General features: G+C 33.5%; 1 protein-coding gene across 8 annotated transcripts in view; it reads left to right on the top strand.

Moving 5' to 3' along the window:
- Nucleotides 1-16,521, top strand: part of raly (RALY heterogeneous nuclear ribonucleoprotein) — a 182,186-nt gene that overhangs the window by 147,449 nt on the left and 18,216 nt on the right. For 4 of the 8 annotated variants that reach the window (XM_073952770.1, XM_068221689.1, XM_005172103.5 and 1 more), the window contains 2 exon segments: nt 6,858-6,930; nt 9,301-9,348. In XM_073952770.1, coding sequence (XP_073808871.1) covers nt 6,858-6,930; nt 9,301-9,348 — 121 coding nt within the window. 8 annotated transcript variants of the gene reach the window in all.

Below are 16,521 nucleotides of genomic sequence, written 5' to 3'. Positions count from 1 at the left end.
TATGCTTATTATTATAATAATTTAATGAAAAGATTTGTTTATGTTGTTTATTTATTAGGCGCTAATAAATTATATAAATTATAAGATTTTTAACAATTATACTAATATTGACTTATTTTCTAATATGTTTACTGAATAATAACTGTAATTATTTGTATATTTATGTAATTTGTATTAAATATTTGTAGAATGATAATGTTACATTTATACATTCATTATTAGTAGTAGTAATAGATTTAGTAGGTATTATTATTATTATTATTATTATTATTATTATTATTAATAATAGTAATAATAATAAACAAATAATAAAACAATATTTTTCTATTTAGGTATATTTTTACTGAATAACAATATTAATTTATACATTCATTCATTCATTCATTTTCTTGTCAGCTTAGTCCCTTTATTAATCTGGGGTCACCACAGTGGAATGAACCGCCAACTTATCCAGCAAGTTTTTTACGCAGCGGATGCCCTTCCAGCCGCAACCCATCTCTGGGAAACATCCACACACACTCATTCGCACACATACAACTACGGACAATTTAGCCTACCCAATTCACATGTACCGCATGTCTTTGGACTGTGGGGGAAACCGGAGCACCCGGAGGAAACCCACGCGAACGCAGGGAGAACATGCAAACTCCACACAGAAACGGCAACTGAGCCGAGGCTTGAACCAGCGACCCAGCGACCTTCTTGCTGTGAGGCAACAGCACTACCTACTGCACCACTGCTTCGCCCCAATATTAATTTAACAATAATTAATATTTAATAATTTAAAAATTATAGCATTGCCATTGATATATAATAAATAATAATAATAATAATAATAATAATGGTTTATTATTAATATTAATTGTGCTACCTACTGCGCTACTGTGTTGCCAATAATAATAATAATTATAATAATAATAATAATAATAATTGAAAGGCATCAAATGTATAATAATTATTTAAAATGTATACTATAAATAATCATTTCATATAATAATAATAATAATAACAATAATAATAGTAATGTATTTTCCAGTGATGGGTTTTGGCTGCAAGGGCATCCGCTGCGTAAAATTATTAATATTTTATTTTTTTGTCTGTTTATTATCATTATTATTATTATTATTATTATTATTATTATTATTATTATTATTATAAACATTAATAAGTAAACCCCCAATAAAATACTAATGACATTCAGTATTTTTTTATTTATTCCATAATAATAATAATTATATAATATTATATAATATTTATATAATTATTATATAATTTATATATATATATATATATATATATATATATATATATATATATATATAATTATTATTATTCATTTATTCATTCATTTTCTTTTTGGCTTTGTACCTTTATTGATCTGTGGTTGTTCCAGCGGAATGAACCGCCAACTTATCCAGCATATGTTTTACGCAGTGGATGCTCTTCCAGCTGCAACCCATCACTTGGAAACACCCATACACTCTCATTCATTCACACACATAGCTATGGACAATTTAGCCTACCCAATTCACCCATGGCGAATGTCTTTGGACTGTGGGGGAAACCGGAGCACCCGGAGGAAACCCACCCCAACACTGGAAGAACATGCAAACTCCACACAGAAATGCCAACTGACCCAGCCGGGGCTCAAACCAGCAACCTTTTTTACACACTTGCATTCACACACACACACACACACACACACACACACACACACACACACACACACACACACACACACACTACGGCCACATTAGCCAGGGTTCAAACCAGCAACCTTCTCGCTGTGAGGCGACAGTGATAATCACTGAGCCACCGTGTCGCCCCATTATTATTATTATTATTATAAACATAAAGTACATTTTTAAACATTTAATCTTTTAAACATTAAGTAAACCCCCAATAAAATACAAATAACATTCGTTATTTATTTATATGTAAATTTGGTGATTTGTTTGATCGTCTATACTTCACATTTGGCACACAGAAAAAAAACATTGCCTCCTAATATACTGTAATGTTATTCCAAACATAGCCTCAGTGAAGAAACTCATCACAGACCAGTAAAGACTTCCTAGAGTACATACTTACTCATATTCTGGGAACTCTATACGTGTATATCTTTAGTGCCCTTCAAACGAATTACATGCAGTCAATGTGCAGGGCTCATATTATCAGCCTGCTATTTCAGTTATCGTGTAGTTCTGAGCCTCTTCATGCCAGCCAGCAGCGCGGCGTCCTCTACCAGCTGACCTCTACACTCTGATTGGTTTCTCAGCTGTGCCGGTATCCGGGCAACCGCCTGCTGAGGCCCCGCCCCCCCCTCAGATAAATGAGGAGCGGGACAGGTGTGTCAGCGGCAGGTGTTGGTGTCACGCTGAGGACATCAGACAGTTGTTGCTTCGCTCACATCCAGCTTTTATGTCTCCATCTCTCTGCACTCTCTGTCCCGTTGCATTCACCTCCTTGTAGTTCCGTCTCACTCTCCTTCTGTTGCAGTCTTTGTTTTGCTGGCTCTTTTTTTTTAAGCCCTCCAGCACCTCTGCAGATGCTTGATGACATAAAATCAAGAGACCGCTCCAAGATTTTTCAGTTTCTCTGGGTTTACTTTACTGAATGTGATAGGTATGGATTATAATATTTAATTTTACTTGTATATTATTATTATCATTATTCATTTATTTTCTTTTTGGCTTAGTCCCTTTATTTAACAGCGGCCGCCATTCACACAGTCATTCACACACATACACTACAGACAATTTAGCCTACCCAATTCACCTATAGCACATGTCTTTGGACTTGTGGGGAAAACTGGAGCACCTTTAGGAAACTCATGCAAACACGGAGAGAACATGCAAACTCCACACAGAAATGCCAAATGACCTAGCTGGGGCTTGAACTAGCGATGTTCTTGCTGGAGGCGAAAGCGCTACCCACTACACCACTGTGATGCCCATTTATTATAATTATTATTATTATTTACTATTTACTATTATTTAATTTCATTATTATTATTATTATTATTATTATTATTATTATTTACTATTATTTAATTTTATTATTATTATTATTATTATTTACTGTTATTTAATTTTATTATTATTATTATTATTTACTATTATTTAATTTTATTATTATTATTATTATTATTATCATTTAATATTATTTAATTTTATTATTATTATTATATACTATTATTTAATTTTATTATTATTATTATTATTATTATTATTATTATTATTATTATTATATTTATTATTATTATTTACTATTATTATTATATTTTGATATTTATTATTATTGTTTACTATTATTATTATATTTATTATATTTATTATTATTATTATTATTACTATTATTATTATATTTATTAATATTATTATTAGTTACTGTTATTTACTTTTATTATTTTTTACTGTTATTTACTATTATTATTATCATAACTGTTGTTATTGTTGTTGTTGTTGTTGTTTTGTTATTATATTAATATTTATGTATTCATTTGTTTTCAGCTTAGTCCCTTTATTATTTGAATAGAAATTTGTTATTAACGATAATAAATATGTTGTTATTATTATTATTATTATTATTATTATTATTATTATTATTATTATTATACAATGATGATCATGATGTTTTATATTTAATTGTATATATTGTGTATTTGAACACTGTTTGACTCATGCACTGTTTGAAATCATAAAGCACCAAAATATCAATGTTTAGTCTTCAGAAGAGGAAATAAAGCAATATTAGGTAGAATAATGTTTTTAACTCACAGCAAACATTTGTTATTCTGACCACTTGTCATTTCTCGATAACCGAAAAAAGTTTAAAAACACAAATCACACTTTTTTATTTGCATAATTTGCATAAAATAATTTGGAAAAACTACACAAAACTTTAAAAGAAAATATCTGGTGGAGAAAAATAAATGGCAACAAACATTTGTTATTCTGTCCAATTGTGATTTCTCGAAAGCCAAAAAGCTCTAAATAACAATATATTTATTTGGATTTAGGAAGACATCTTCCTCAAACCCATAATAAATCCAGAGAAACCACTGAGAAAATGTGTGCATATATAACACTGCCATTGTTAAAACATGTTTATTTGGATAATTTGCGCAAAATACTTTTAAAATGGTCAACATTTTTAACTTCAGAAGAGAAAAATAAGGAAAAATAAACAACAAATATTCGAAAAACAAAATCAAAATAACAAACTTTTATTTGGATTTAGGAAGAAATTATATCAGACGTTTAGAGAATAAAAAAATATTAACATCCTCCTCAAACATTCCTAATAAATCCACAGAAAGGACTGAGAATTGTCAAGTGGTCTCTAAAATTGTCCTATGGCTTGTTTTTAGGGCGCTAAGATTAGTCTATGTTTCGCGCTCCACAGAGCCTTTAGCTTCCACTTGACAGCCTCTGTGACCTGTCACTCAAGCGGCCACAATCGGTCCCCACTGGCCAATCAGTCCCGGAGCTCAAGGAAATCATTTCATTGACATGTCTCGCTCAAAGCAGGACTCCTCTCACTGTCTCTGCATTCACTCCAGTGTTGGAAATATGAAGCCGGTTGACAAAGCCATGTCTTTCACTGCTTCACATCCATTATTCCTTTTCTGCTTCTGCTCCTGTCGTTGAGAAATTCCAGCATTATGGATGAGACGTTTGTAGTAAAATCTCAAAACATACATTTACAGAGAAAGTATGTGTTAAAATTATTGAAACATCAGTTTATATTTTCCAGAACTAATAACAGAGTTATGGGATTATGAAAAGATCAATCTGTAATTGTTATTTTATTTTATATCAAATAAAATAAACATGCTTTATGGATGTTACCAAAAAAGTACTTGAGTTTACAGTATATAGCATAAAGTCCGTGAATTAAACTGCACAAGCCAAAATAAATAGAGCTAATCAAAAGGATAAGAGTGGTCTCTCTCTTCAGAACAAAGATTATTGATTTATTTTATATTACATTTTTCCATTTATTTTATTTTTATTTACTTTATTTATTTATACAGGGACAATGTACAACATGACATGTTGTGCCAGAGTTAGCTGTAAAGCTTATTTACATCTGTAGTCCCTGGGCAGGAAGTAACAAATTTAACACTTATAACAAATACAATATACACTTACAGTACAATAAATACAATACATCATTGTCAATAAAATGAAATCAAATCAGTGACTGCATATTTGATTTTGTTTTAGCCAGATTTTAAGAACAGTTTTAAATTTATTAAAAGTGCTGCTTTCTCTGATATACACTGGTATTTTATTCCATCTTTCTGCTGCTTTAACTGAAAAAACTGATTGTCCAAAAGCTGTTCTCTTAAGTTTAACTGAACAATCACCTCTAACAGATGACCTAGTCTGTCTTATATTGTCCTTGCCGACAATCACACATTGTTTGAGGGGTGGTGGTGCAAGACCATGAAATATTTTATACATTAAACACACATCAGCATAAAATAAGAAACTGTCAAATGTTAGTAATTTTTTTTAACAGTTTGTTTATATATAACATACAATGGTTTTAGTGTTGTAATGTTCTTATGCGACCAGCTTGTAGCACAATAAGATAAATGAGGTAAAATCATTGTATTCATAAAAAGTTTAGCAGCAGCCATAGGTAACTGATGCCTAATGTTTCTATAGATCCTCAGGCTTGCTCTAGCACTTTTGGAAACCTTTTTAATGTGTTTTTTAAAATTTAAATTGGAGTCAATAATTATACCTAAATATTTAAAATGATCAACATTATTTATTACTTCTCCATTAACTAAAATATCTGAGCAATGCTCCTCATTTTTCTTAATTGAAAAAAACATTCCCACAGTTTTACTTACATTTGTGAAGGAAAAGCTTGGCTATGGATGTGGTTTCTCTTTGTTATGGATGTGACAGATGTGAAATTGTGTGTGTAACAATCCCACTAAGTGTTAATACACAAAACACAAGCTCTTTACTGGACAAAATCATTTATTTTGGGCCACAATAACCAAGCAAAGTTCAAACACTCAATTCACTTAAGTATTAGTTTCACTTTTATTTTATACAATAATCTCTAATATTAAAAATCCACACAAGGGGAGCAGCAGATAGGGAATCAAATGTTCACAATATTTATAATAGCTACATAAATAATGCTAACATACTGAATTTGCATATTTGGTTAAGGCAACTGCCAACTGAAATGACAGCCATAATTGAAAAGGGGTATCAACCGTAATTGTGCACTACGTAATTTCACATCTTGTCGGGTGTTGAAACGTCATAGACTCCTTGAAACGTCATAGACGCAAATGACGTCCAGATTTGGAAAGCACCGCTTACATGCGACTTTGGTAAATCAAATATAATTAATTTGGAACTATTAACAGACACATTTTTGAGTATTTTTGAACTACTGTAAAATACTTGCTTACTCAAAAAAAAAAAACAGAAATGTTTTCGCTATTTTGCTGTAAACCTCATTTCTGTCATGGCAAGGTTGACATCTGCATGGAATTTCTCTGTTATGAAGTGGAAGCTGAGGAGACTGAAGTGTTCAGTAGCGGATCTCTCAGGTCTGATTGAGTGGGTTTGGAGTGCCCTCTGGTGGACATAATGAGCATGCGCTTATTGATTCAAAGCACTCCCACTTAAAGCCAAGTGTGTCCGTAATGTCAGAGCACCATGATAATTACAGAGTCATCATTAGATAACAGCTTCGGTAACTCACAATTATCGCAGAGCTGCAGATGTCTTTTTTGAAACGCTCATTGTTTAATGTGTCATATAATTGGTCATAATCTGCATTTCTTGGTCAAACTTTGTGTCTTCCGCTTTTTACAGATATTAACATGGCAGGTGAACCAAAACCCAACAGGCCTAAAGGACTAAAGAGATCTGCAGCGACGTTATACAGGTGATTGAAGAATGGATTTCATGTGCACTGTCAAATATTATTAATTTTTTTTTTGTTATTTGTTTAATCAAATTAACTTTTTTAGTCATCCTAAATTACATCTATTAAATTTACTAAATGTATTAAGTTAAACTTACAAAAATGCATTTGAAACCTGATTGATAAATTAAGATGAAGTTACATAAAACATTTTTTTACAGTGTAAACTACATGACAAAAGTCTTGTCACCTATCCAAGTTTTAGGAAGAACAAATACTCACTTGATTTAGTTGATCATTGGGTATCAGAGCCTATATGAAAAGCAAAGGCCTCTAGATTACACTTATTTTCCCAAAATAAAATATGATCATGCCTTGATTTTTAATTATTTATTTAGGACAGTAAGATCTGACTTTGCATAGACAAAAGTCTTGTCACTTAACAGAAATAATGTACAGTACAGAATATATAGTATTAATATTGTGTATGACTCCCATGAGCTTGGACACCTGCATCCATACATCCTTGCAATGACTCAAATAACTTATTAATAAAGTCATCTGGAATGGCAAAGAAAGCGTTCTTGCTGGACTCCCAGAGTTCATCAAGATTCTTTGGTTTCATCTTCAATGCCGCCTTCATCTTCCCCCTTACATCACAATAATGTTCATGTCTGGTGACTGGGCTGGCCAATCCTGGAGCACCTTGACCTTCTTTGCTTTCAGGAACTTTGATGTGGAGGCTGAAGTATGAGCAGGAGCGCTCTCCTGCTGAAGAATTTGCCCTCTCCTGTGGTTTGTAATGTAATGGGCAGCACAAATGTCTTAGCAGCCTCAGACTGTTGGTGTTGCCATCCACTCTGCAGATCTCTCGCACACCCCCATACTAAATGTAACCCCAAACCATGATTTTTCCTTCACATAACTTGATTGATTTTTCTAAAAATCTTGGGTCCATGGTTCCAGTAGGTCTTCTGCAGTATTTGTGATGATTGGGATGCAGTTCAACAGATCCACCTTCTGCCACTTTTCCAAATGATCAGTCAGAAGTCAAGTTATTATTTGTTGCTCTTACAACTGGAATTGACAACAAGACTTTTGTCAGATAGTGTATTATGCAAATATAATTAGCAACAAAGTACACATAAAGCACATTTGTTACTGTAGCTAAGCTCTCATATATGTTTTATAAATTGTGTTTATTTTATTACTGCATGAATCTAATTGTTGCGTGTTATCTTTTTTAACGTTTTATGTTTCTTTATTGTTTTTTGCTTAAATAATATTAAAGGGTTTTGAAAGGTCTTCAGATACAGAGGTTTTGAGGGCAGTTTAACTTTTTTGAGAGTGGGAAATGAATATTAATCAACAAAAGTGCATTAGATGTTTTAAACTTTTTATTGATGAAAGTAAACTACACAGCTAGTAGTGTAACCTAAGATTACAATGAGCTTTAGTTTTTTTCTGATAAAATATTGCTTTCAATTCCTTTTTTGAAAGTGTTGTGAATATAAAGGAAATATGAATGCATGATAAATACAGTTGAAGTCAAAATTACTATTTATTTTTTTTAATTCTTTTTTAAATATTTCCCAAGTGATGTTTATCTGACCAAGAATATTTTCACAGTGTTTCCTGTAATATTTTCTGTCTTCTAGGAAAAGTCTTATTTCTTTTAGTTTTGCTGGAGTAAAAGCAGTTTATATATATATATATTACAATTTAAAGGTCAATATTATTAGACTCCTTAAGAAAAATATTTTTTTCCATTGTCTACAGAACAAGCCACTATTATACAAAAAGTTGCCTAATTACCCTAACTTGCCTAATTAACCTAATTTACATAGTAAAGTGTTTAAATGTCACTTTAAGCAGAATACTAGTATCTAACAAAATAACTACAAACATATTTTTTCTGTCAACATGGCAAAGATAAAATAAATCAGTTTTTAGAAATGAATTATTAAACTATTACGTTTAAAAGTGTGTTGAAAACCATATGTTCTCTCCATTAAACGGCACTTAAGAAATATGTTAAAAATAATTCAAATGTAATTGAATGCAATTCAAATTTTGACTTCAGCTGTATATGCACTCTCAGAAATAAAGGGACAGGAGCTGTCACTGGGTCAGTACTTTTTCTAAAGGTACATATTTGTGCCTGAAGGGTCCATAATGGTACTTCAAAGGTACTTTTTAGGTACATTTGGGCACTAATTTACACTTTTGAGGTACCACTGTGGACTTCTTGGGTACAAATATGTATCTTTTGAAAAAGTACTGCCCCAGTGACAGCCGCTGCATCTTTATTTGCTGAGAGTGTAGTATATTTATATAGTTATATATTATATGATAGTATAATAAATATTTTTTTGTTTTTAATCCTTGCAGTGGTTATGATTTTGACTATGATTACTACAGAGATGACTTCTATGACAGGTGAGTCGATGATTTTGTACAGATAATTTTGTTAAAATTGACTGCCACCATCGGCGCTAAAGTTACATCCAGAATACCTAAACTTTCAGTAGAGTCATGGTCCCCAAAGCAGTGTTTAACAATGTTTTACTTATGTGTTTGTTACAGTTAAATGCAATGAAAACTTTTATCATTATTTAGCATTATATTTAAAAGCCATTGTAATTACATTTTAATTGACATTTAATTGTTAATTATATTTTTTCCAACACATTTCTAAACATAATAGTTTTAATGACTAATTTCTAATAACTGGTTTATTTTGTTTTTGCCACGATGACAGTAGATATTATTTTTTAAGATACTAGTATTTAGCTCAAAGTGACTTAATTTGGTTAATCAGGAAAGTAATAAGGCAAGTCACTGGACAGCTGATGGTTTGTTCTATATTAATTGAAAAAATATATATTTAGAGGGCTGATAATATTGTAATATTGACTTTATCTTTTTTTTAAATTTTGTATTTTTTTTTACAGTATAACTAGAAGAACAACAGGAAGATTTGATATTTCAAAATACTGTGAAAAAAACAGTCCTTCTATTAAACATCACTTGGGAAATATTTGAAAGGAAAATTTGGGTTCAACTGAGCCTATTTGTATATACAGCTGGGAAAATAAATATTAAACATGTCATGTTTTTCCTGGGAATTGTAATATTTCTAATATTTCCTATATTTCTAAAGGAGATGTTAAAAAGGAATTGAACCAGAGTTTGGTAAAAACCCAAACAATACAAACAAAAATAAAAACAATAAAATAAAAAAAATAAAAATAAGATGTGTAATAACACTGAAATGATAGAAAGAGACAGTCTGAATCTGAAAAACTACTGAATCGAATTTAAATTAAAAGGCTTTTTTTAAACGATGGCAGCTTAAAGACGCCTCTCATATGCATTGCTCAGGTGTGATTTTATCACCCAGAGTGTAAAAATCTTGATGGTTCTGTGGATCTTCTCCATCAAATCTGATCTTTATTTTGTATTCTTTATTGAATTTAGGTCAGGTGATTGGCTAGGCCATTCCACAGCTTTATTTTCTTTCTCTGAAAGCATTTCATAGTTTACTTGGTTGTGTTTTTGATCATTGTCTTGCTGAAATGTTCATTCTGGGTTCATGTTCATCCTCCTGCTAATGTAGATGTTGGGACTGAAGCAGCTGATATTAATTTACAATGAGGAAGAGAAGAGAGTTGCTGAAGACCTACTGAGAGATTTCAGCTGCTGTCTGGGCTTTCACCACCTTTCAACACCTCCCTTTCAATACTTTTCCCTGCATCATTTCACTTTAATATGCATAACTTAATTTGTAAACTGACTAGATTTGTTTTCTTTGCATATAGTATATGGATTTATTTGGTTGTTTCCAACATCTGGTGAAAAATTCGAGTCAACAGCACCTTTAGAAATATGTTTTTTAGGGAAAATGGTGACGTGTTCAATACTTATTTTCCCCGCTGTATATACAACTGTCTATAATATGTATAGCAGAGTCACTGGTTGTTTTTTAGCTTGCTAATGACTATGATCATTGCTGCTTTCTGGGTCACTTGCAGAGGTTTGCACTGGTTGACAGGCCTGCCAAGAGAGCATTACAGTAATCCAGCCTGGAATAAGAATACGAATAAGAATACGAGTTTGGATAAGGAGTTGTATAGCATCCTCCAAAAAGAGGGGTCTGATTTCCCTCATGTTGAACAAGGCAGATCTGCAGGATCAGACTGAAGTGACGTCTGATCATCAATCACAACTGCAAGGTTCCTGACTTTCCTGGAAGGAGTTACAGTTAATGCGTCTAGCTGGATGGAGAAGTTTTGATTAAGTGTTTGACTGACTAAAACCACAAGCAGCGCTGTCTTGGCAGGATTAAGCTGAAGGTGATGGTTTTCCATGCAACAAGGAATGTCTGTCAGGCTGGCTGAGACGCAAGTTGATAATGATTAGTAATTAATCTGGAATGAGGGGTGGTGTTGACTCTCATCATAATAGCTGTGGATGACAGAGCTTAAGATGACAGAAGAGAAGTGGTCCAAGAACTGAGCCCTGAGGCACGCTAGTAGCTATGTTGCGACTTAGGCCTTCTTTGCACCTGTAATTAAGATTAATTTTTGTTACTCTATTAATAAAAGTTTTTTTTCTGACCTTTTCATCTAATATTTTGAACTAGGCTATTAAAATCAACTCAGTCTCATTACAGATTTGTACCCAGGTCTACATTTTTCTGGGGACCGCAAAATACGTAACTGGAGGTACATCTGCAACAGTTTTTGCAAATCCACCAGAGAGCGCTGTGTATGCTTTTTGATGATCTTAAATTTCTCTTGTGCATTCTCTTCTTTTGTAAATTCACCAGAGGGCGCAGCATATGCTTCAGCCGACCAAGCCAGCTTGCTGTCGACTGACCCACCCACCCTCGTCCCTAAACCCAACCGATAATGGTTTCAGAAGTAATCTAGAAAAAGATAAGCAGTTGCCGCTGAGTGATTTCACCATGTTTTTAGGCTATTGTTTATTTATTTATTTGCTTTATCTGGTTTCTGAAACCGTTCTTCATCGAACTCAAACCCTGTCATTGTTATCAACTCAGCTTCACATTTCAAGTCCATTGGCATACAGGGTGAGCTACTGAGCAAACTGGTAACATCGGAAAAGCAGTTCGTAAGGAGGGAAGCATCTGTACAGAGGTCAGGTGGTATCGCTCAAAGGAACAGAAGCAGTCGGCATTGATTACTCGGTTTTGATTGCAGCAATGATTTAGCAAAAACAGGTAAATGGGGTTAATTAAACTGCGGACACTGAATGCTTAGAATGAAATGTAAAAATGTAAGTTTACATACCCTGCCGTACAGGTACAGATCACTGTCAGAATGCAGTCGTTTTGCTTATTGATAATTACCCAGGACTTGTACAGTTCCGTCTTCTTTCCTTGTCTTTGGTTAGGCAGAACCTCGGTTTTTAGCACTACATAGTTTTGAATCTGGTAATCATGGACCATTTTTTCTTGCACAAGACCAGACAGAACAACATTGTTGGCATCCAAAGACTTCTCTCTTGTAAAATCACTTGGAGTTTCATTGAGATAGTTGTATACACTGCAAAAAATGCTTTTCTTACTTAGATTTTTTGTCTTGTTTCAAGTCCAAATATCTAAAACTACTTATATCAAGAAACATTTTCTAGGCCAGTAAAATATATTGTCTTGTTTTCAGAAATAATATCCCAATATTAATGGAGGTTTACCTTAAAACAAGCTAAATAATCTGCCAATGGGGTAAGCAAATTAATCTTGTTTTTCCTTTTGACATAAGATTATTTTGCTTACCCCATTGGCAGATTATTTATCTTGTTTTAAGGGAAAACTCACTTAAGTTTGACATATTACATCTTAAAACAAGACAGCATGTTTTGCTTGTCTAGAAAATTCTTCTTAATTTAAGAGTTTTTAGATATTTGGACTAGAAATAATACAAAAAATCTAAGTAAGAAAAGCATTTTTTGCAGTGTATTCGGGCTGGATGATTGGCTATTTCGTCTTATCCAATATCTATTGGGAGGGTGCTATCGCAAATGGACCTGTCAAACGAACGCAGCTTACTTTAACGTTAATTTCGCCAAATAACTGTGCTTATAACTGGGTGACAAGCTGCTATAATATGCTAAAAGCATTATATAAATATAATATATAATATGTAATCAGTATAACTTATCTCTAATGACAAACTAACTGTGTACCGCATCGGATATCAGCATGTAAATGTCAGCATAAATCGGCATGTAAATGTCAGCACTCCCAGTTTTTTCTGCAACCTCACTGCATCCTGAAGGTTTACAAACTGGTAATTCCTCTATTGGCTGGGTTTTTTTTAAGGGGGAGGAGCTACACTATGTTCAACCCTCTCTTCGTGTTTTGGTTGAGATTACATAAAGCATCGAATAAAAATGCAAATTTCAAAGCACTTCACCAGACCTTTAATAGTTAAGGTAGAAGTCTGGTTTAGATTTTGGGTAGGATTAGAGAAAGAGAATAAGATCATACTTTATAACTACTTATGAACATTATTATCTTAATAATAGGCAGATACAAAGCCAGAGGTTAATAGCATGAATTGTGACCTAAACTAAAGTGAAAAAAGAAACTCACAAAGGTCTGAAACCACACAGTGGTGAGTAAATGGTGAGATAATGTGGATTCACCCCTCTATAGTAAGGTAAACCAGTAAAACCCTTTTGCACATGCTGAAATAGACTGACCTCAAGCCATAACTCCATAAAGGCTTTTTTACGGAGCACTTTTTAGTGTCGTAACCCAGCAGTGACTTATAATGAAGTCAGGCACAGTGTTTCTTTCCTTCGCACGGCTTTTCCTGTCATAATACATTTTCTCACAACTTGGCAGAATCTGAAGAAACTCTCGTAAAAACACTCACACACAGCTGTAAGCTGCAGAACTAAAAAGACGGAGGAGAGAATATGCGTGTCACAAGAACTCCCTTCATGACCCGTTAAGCAAACTTTGGCTGTGCGAGCGCGCGGTTGGCCAGCGTCCCTTTTCGGGAGCTATGGAAACCCTGCTGCGAGACTCAGCTGGATGTACTTGTTTGCAGATGTAAGGGATATTGCAGCCATATGATGAGCTGACATGTTTATTGATATCTCTCTTGTGATCTCTGCTCCCTGACTTACAGCCGTCTTAGGGCGACGCTGACTCCAGTCGATATTTTACAGCAAACATATCCAATAATTTAGATCTCCAGGATTGCGGATCAGTCAATAAAGCTGTGTAGATGGCATGTGGGAAGCCAGCTGCTCTCTTTCGGGTTCTGGGCAGCAGACTTTCTTCTCTTTGAAGGCAAGAGTGTCTTCTTCTCTCACTCCATTCATCGCCTCCATCCCCGACAACAATAGGTTTAAGACTTGGATTCCAAATTGTTAACTTGTGGCCTCATTTCGGTCAATTTGGCTACAATGCAATGACATGTGCTGTCAGTGGATATGAGGTTCAGTTGCTCTTTTAAGTCGTTCTGCTTATGAGGAGCTGATGTATAAAAAGCATGAGATGACTTTGCTTAAAGATTGACTTTTTCATTTTTCCAAATGTACTAGAGCTTATTTGAATCACTTAATAGAGACTTTCTTTTTCCATGCATGTTAACAAATTAGGAATTAAATGGCTGTACAAAAATGATGATTGAATCCAACAAAATCATACCACACTCAAAAAATATCTCATTGGATGTTCTTGATAAATTTAATTGAGGGCAGGATTTCCATCTAATACATTTGTTTAGCACCAACTACAAAGCAACTATTTACACAATTCAATGTAAAGCCTGGTTTATACTTCTGCGTCAAGTGATCAGCGTGACCCACGGCTGCACTGCAAAAAATGCTTTTCTTACCTAGATTTTTTGTCTTGTTTAAAGTCCAAATATCTAAAAATTCTTATATCAAGAAACATTTTCTAGGCCAGTAAAATATATTGTCTTGTTTTCAGAAATAATATCCCAATATTAATGGAGTTTTCCCTTAAGAGAAGCTAAATAATCTGCCAATGGGGTAAGCAAATTAATCTTGTTTTTCCTTTTGACATAAGATTATTTTGCTTACCCCATTGGCAGATTATTTATCTTGTTTTAAGGGAAAACTCACTTAAGTTTGACATATTATATCTTAAAACAAGACAGTATGTTCTGCTTGTCTAGAAAATTCTTCTTGATTTAAGAGTTTTTAGATATTTGAACTAGAAATAAGACAAAAAATCTAAGTAAGAAAAGCATTTTTTGCAGTGTGCTTTACGCATTGTCATGCATTTATACTTCTGCGCGCAGTTTCTGTTGCTCTACAGTAACACTTCCGAAACGCTAGCTGGCAGTAGGTGTTTATGTTCCTCTGTGTCAAGTTTCTTCACTTGTGTTTTGTTTGTTCTGAACGCTACCTAATGTACACATGGCTCAAACTCGCTCATTTTGAGGCTGGGATCGGCAGACATGCAACTGCTTTAATCATAAGGTAAACACAAAACAACAGTCTTCATCCGGAGCTCCTTCATGGGACTCCACACTTGTAAACACTCGCTGCATCAGGCTTGCGGGGCTTTCACCTCTGCCCACACTCATCAGTGCTTTGAGAGGTGCGCATCAGCATCGCCGGGAGGACTATGCATCCACACGTAGGCTGCGCCGTAGCCTACGCGTGCGCTTGACCAGAAGTATAAATCAGCCTTAACTGAGTTGGTCCAACATGATTTAATCAATTAAATTTAAATACAGTTGTATTTGTATTTACTTAGCCTCAAATGTCTGATAATATCATGTACAGTTGAAGTCAGAATTATTAGCCCCCTTTGAATTTTTTGTCTTTTTTAAATATTTCCTAAATGATGTTTAACAGAGCACGGAAATTTTAACAGTATGTCTGATAATTTTTTTTTCTCCTAGGGAAAGTCGTATGTGTTTTATTTCGGTTTAGAATAAGTTTTAAAATTATATATATATATATATATATATATATATATATATATATATATATATATATATATATATATATATATATATATATATATWTTTATATATATATATATATATTTTTTTTTTTTTTTCAATAATCTACAGAACAAACCAGGGCTGGACTGGGGCAAAAAATTGGCCCTGGCATTTTGGGCCAGAGCGGCCCACTAAATTAAATCAAAATGCTATCTATCTATGCACGTCCAATATTTTTATCAACTCATATTCTATAAAACACAAAAGCCATATATATGAAATAAATAAATAAATAAATACAAACTTTATTCTCAATTTAATTTCTGTTTACTGTCCATAAAGATATTTGTTGAGTTCTAAAAAATACACTATTCATTCATTTATTTTTCTTTGCATAAGTCCCTTATTTATCTGGGGTTGCTGCAGTGGAATGAACTGCCAACTATTCCAGCATGTTTTATGCAGCAGATGCCTTTCAGGCACAACCCAGCCTATTTCCTGCTATTTCCCGCGATTTCTCTGCACCTCCCTTGCGTTTCTTCTCTCTGACTCTCGACTATTTTGACAAATACACACAGACGACGCACGCTCACACAGAGTCCAAAATAGGAGTTTGTGATTGGGCCAGCCCAATGTCAATACCAAAAAGAGC

Source organism: Danio rerio, chromosome 6, assembly GCF_049306965.1.
Source record: "Danio rerio strain Tuebingen ecotype United States chromosome 6, GRCz12tu, whole genome shotgun sequence".
NCBI classification, from domain to species: domain Eukaryota; kingdom Metazoa; phylum Chordata; class Actinopteri; order Cypriniformes; family Danionidae; genus Danio; species Danio rerio.
This window is presented reverse-complemented; position numbering and strand designations above follow the sequence as displayed.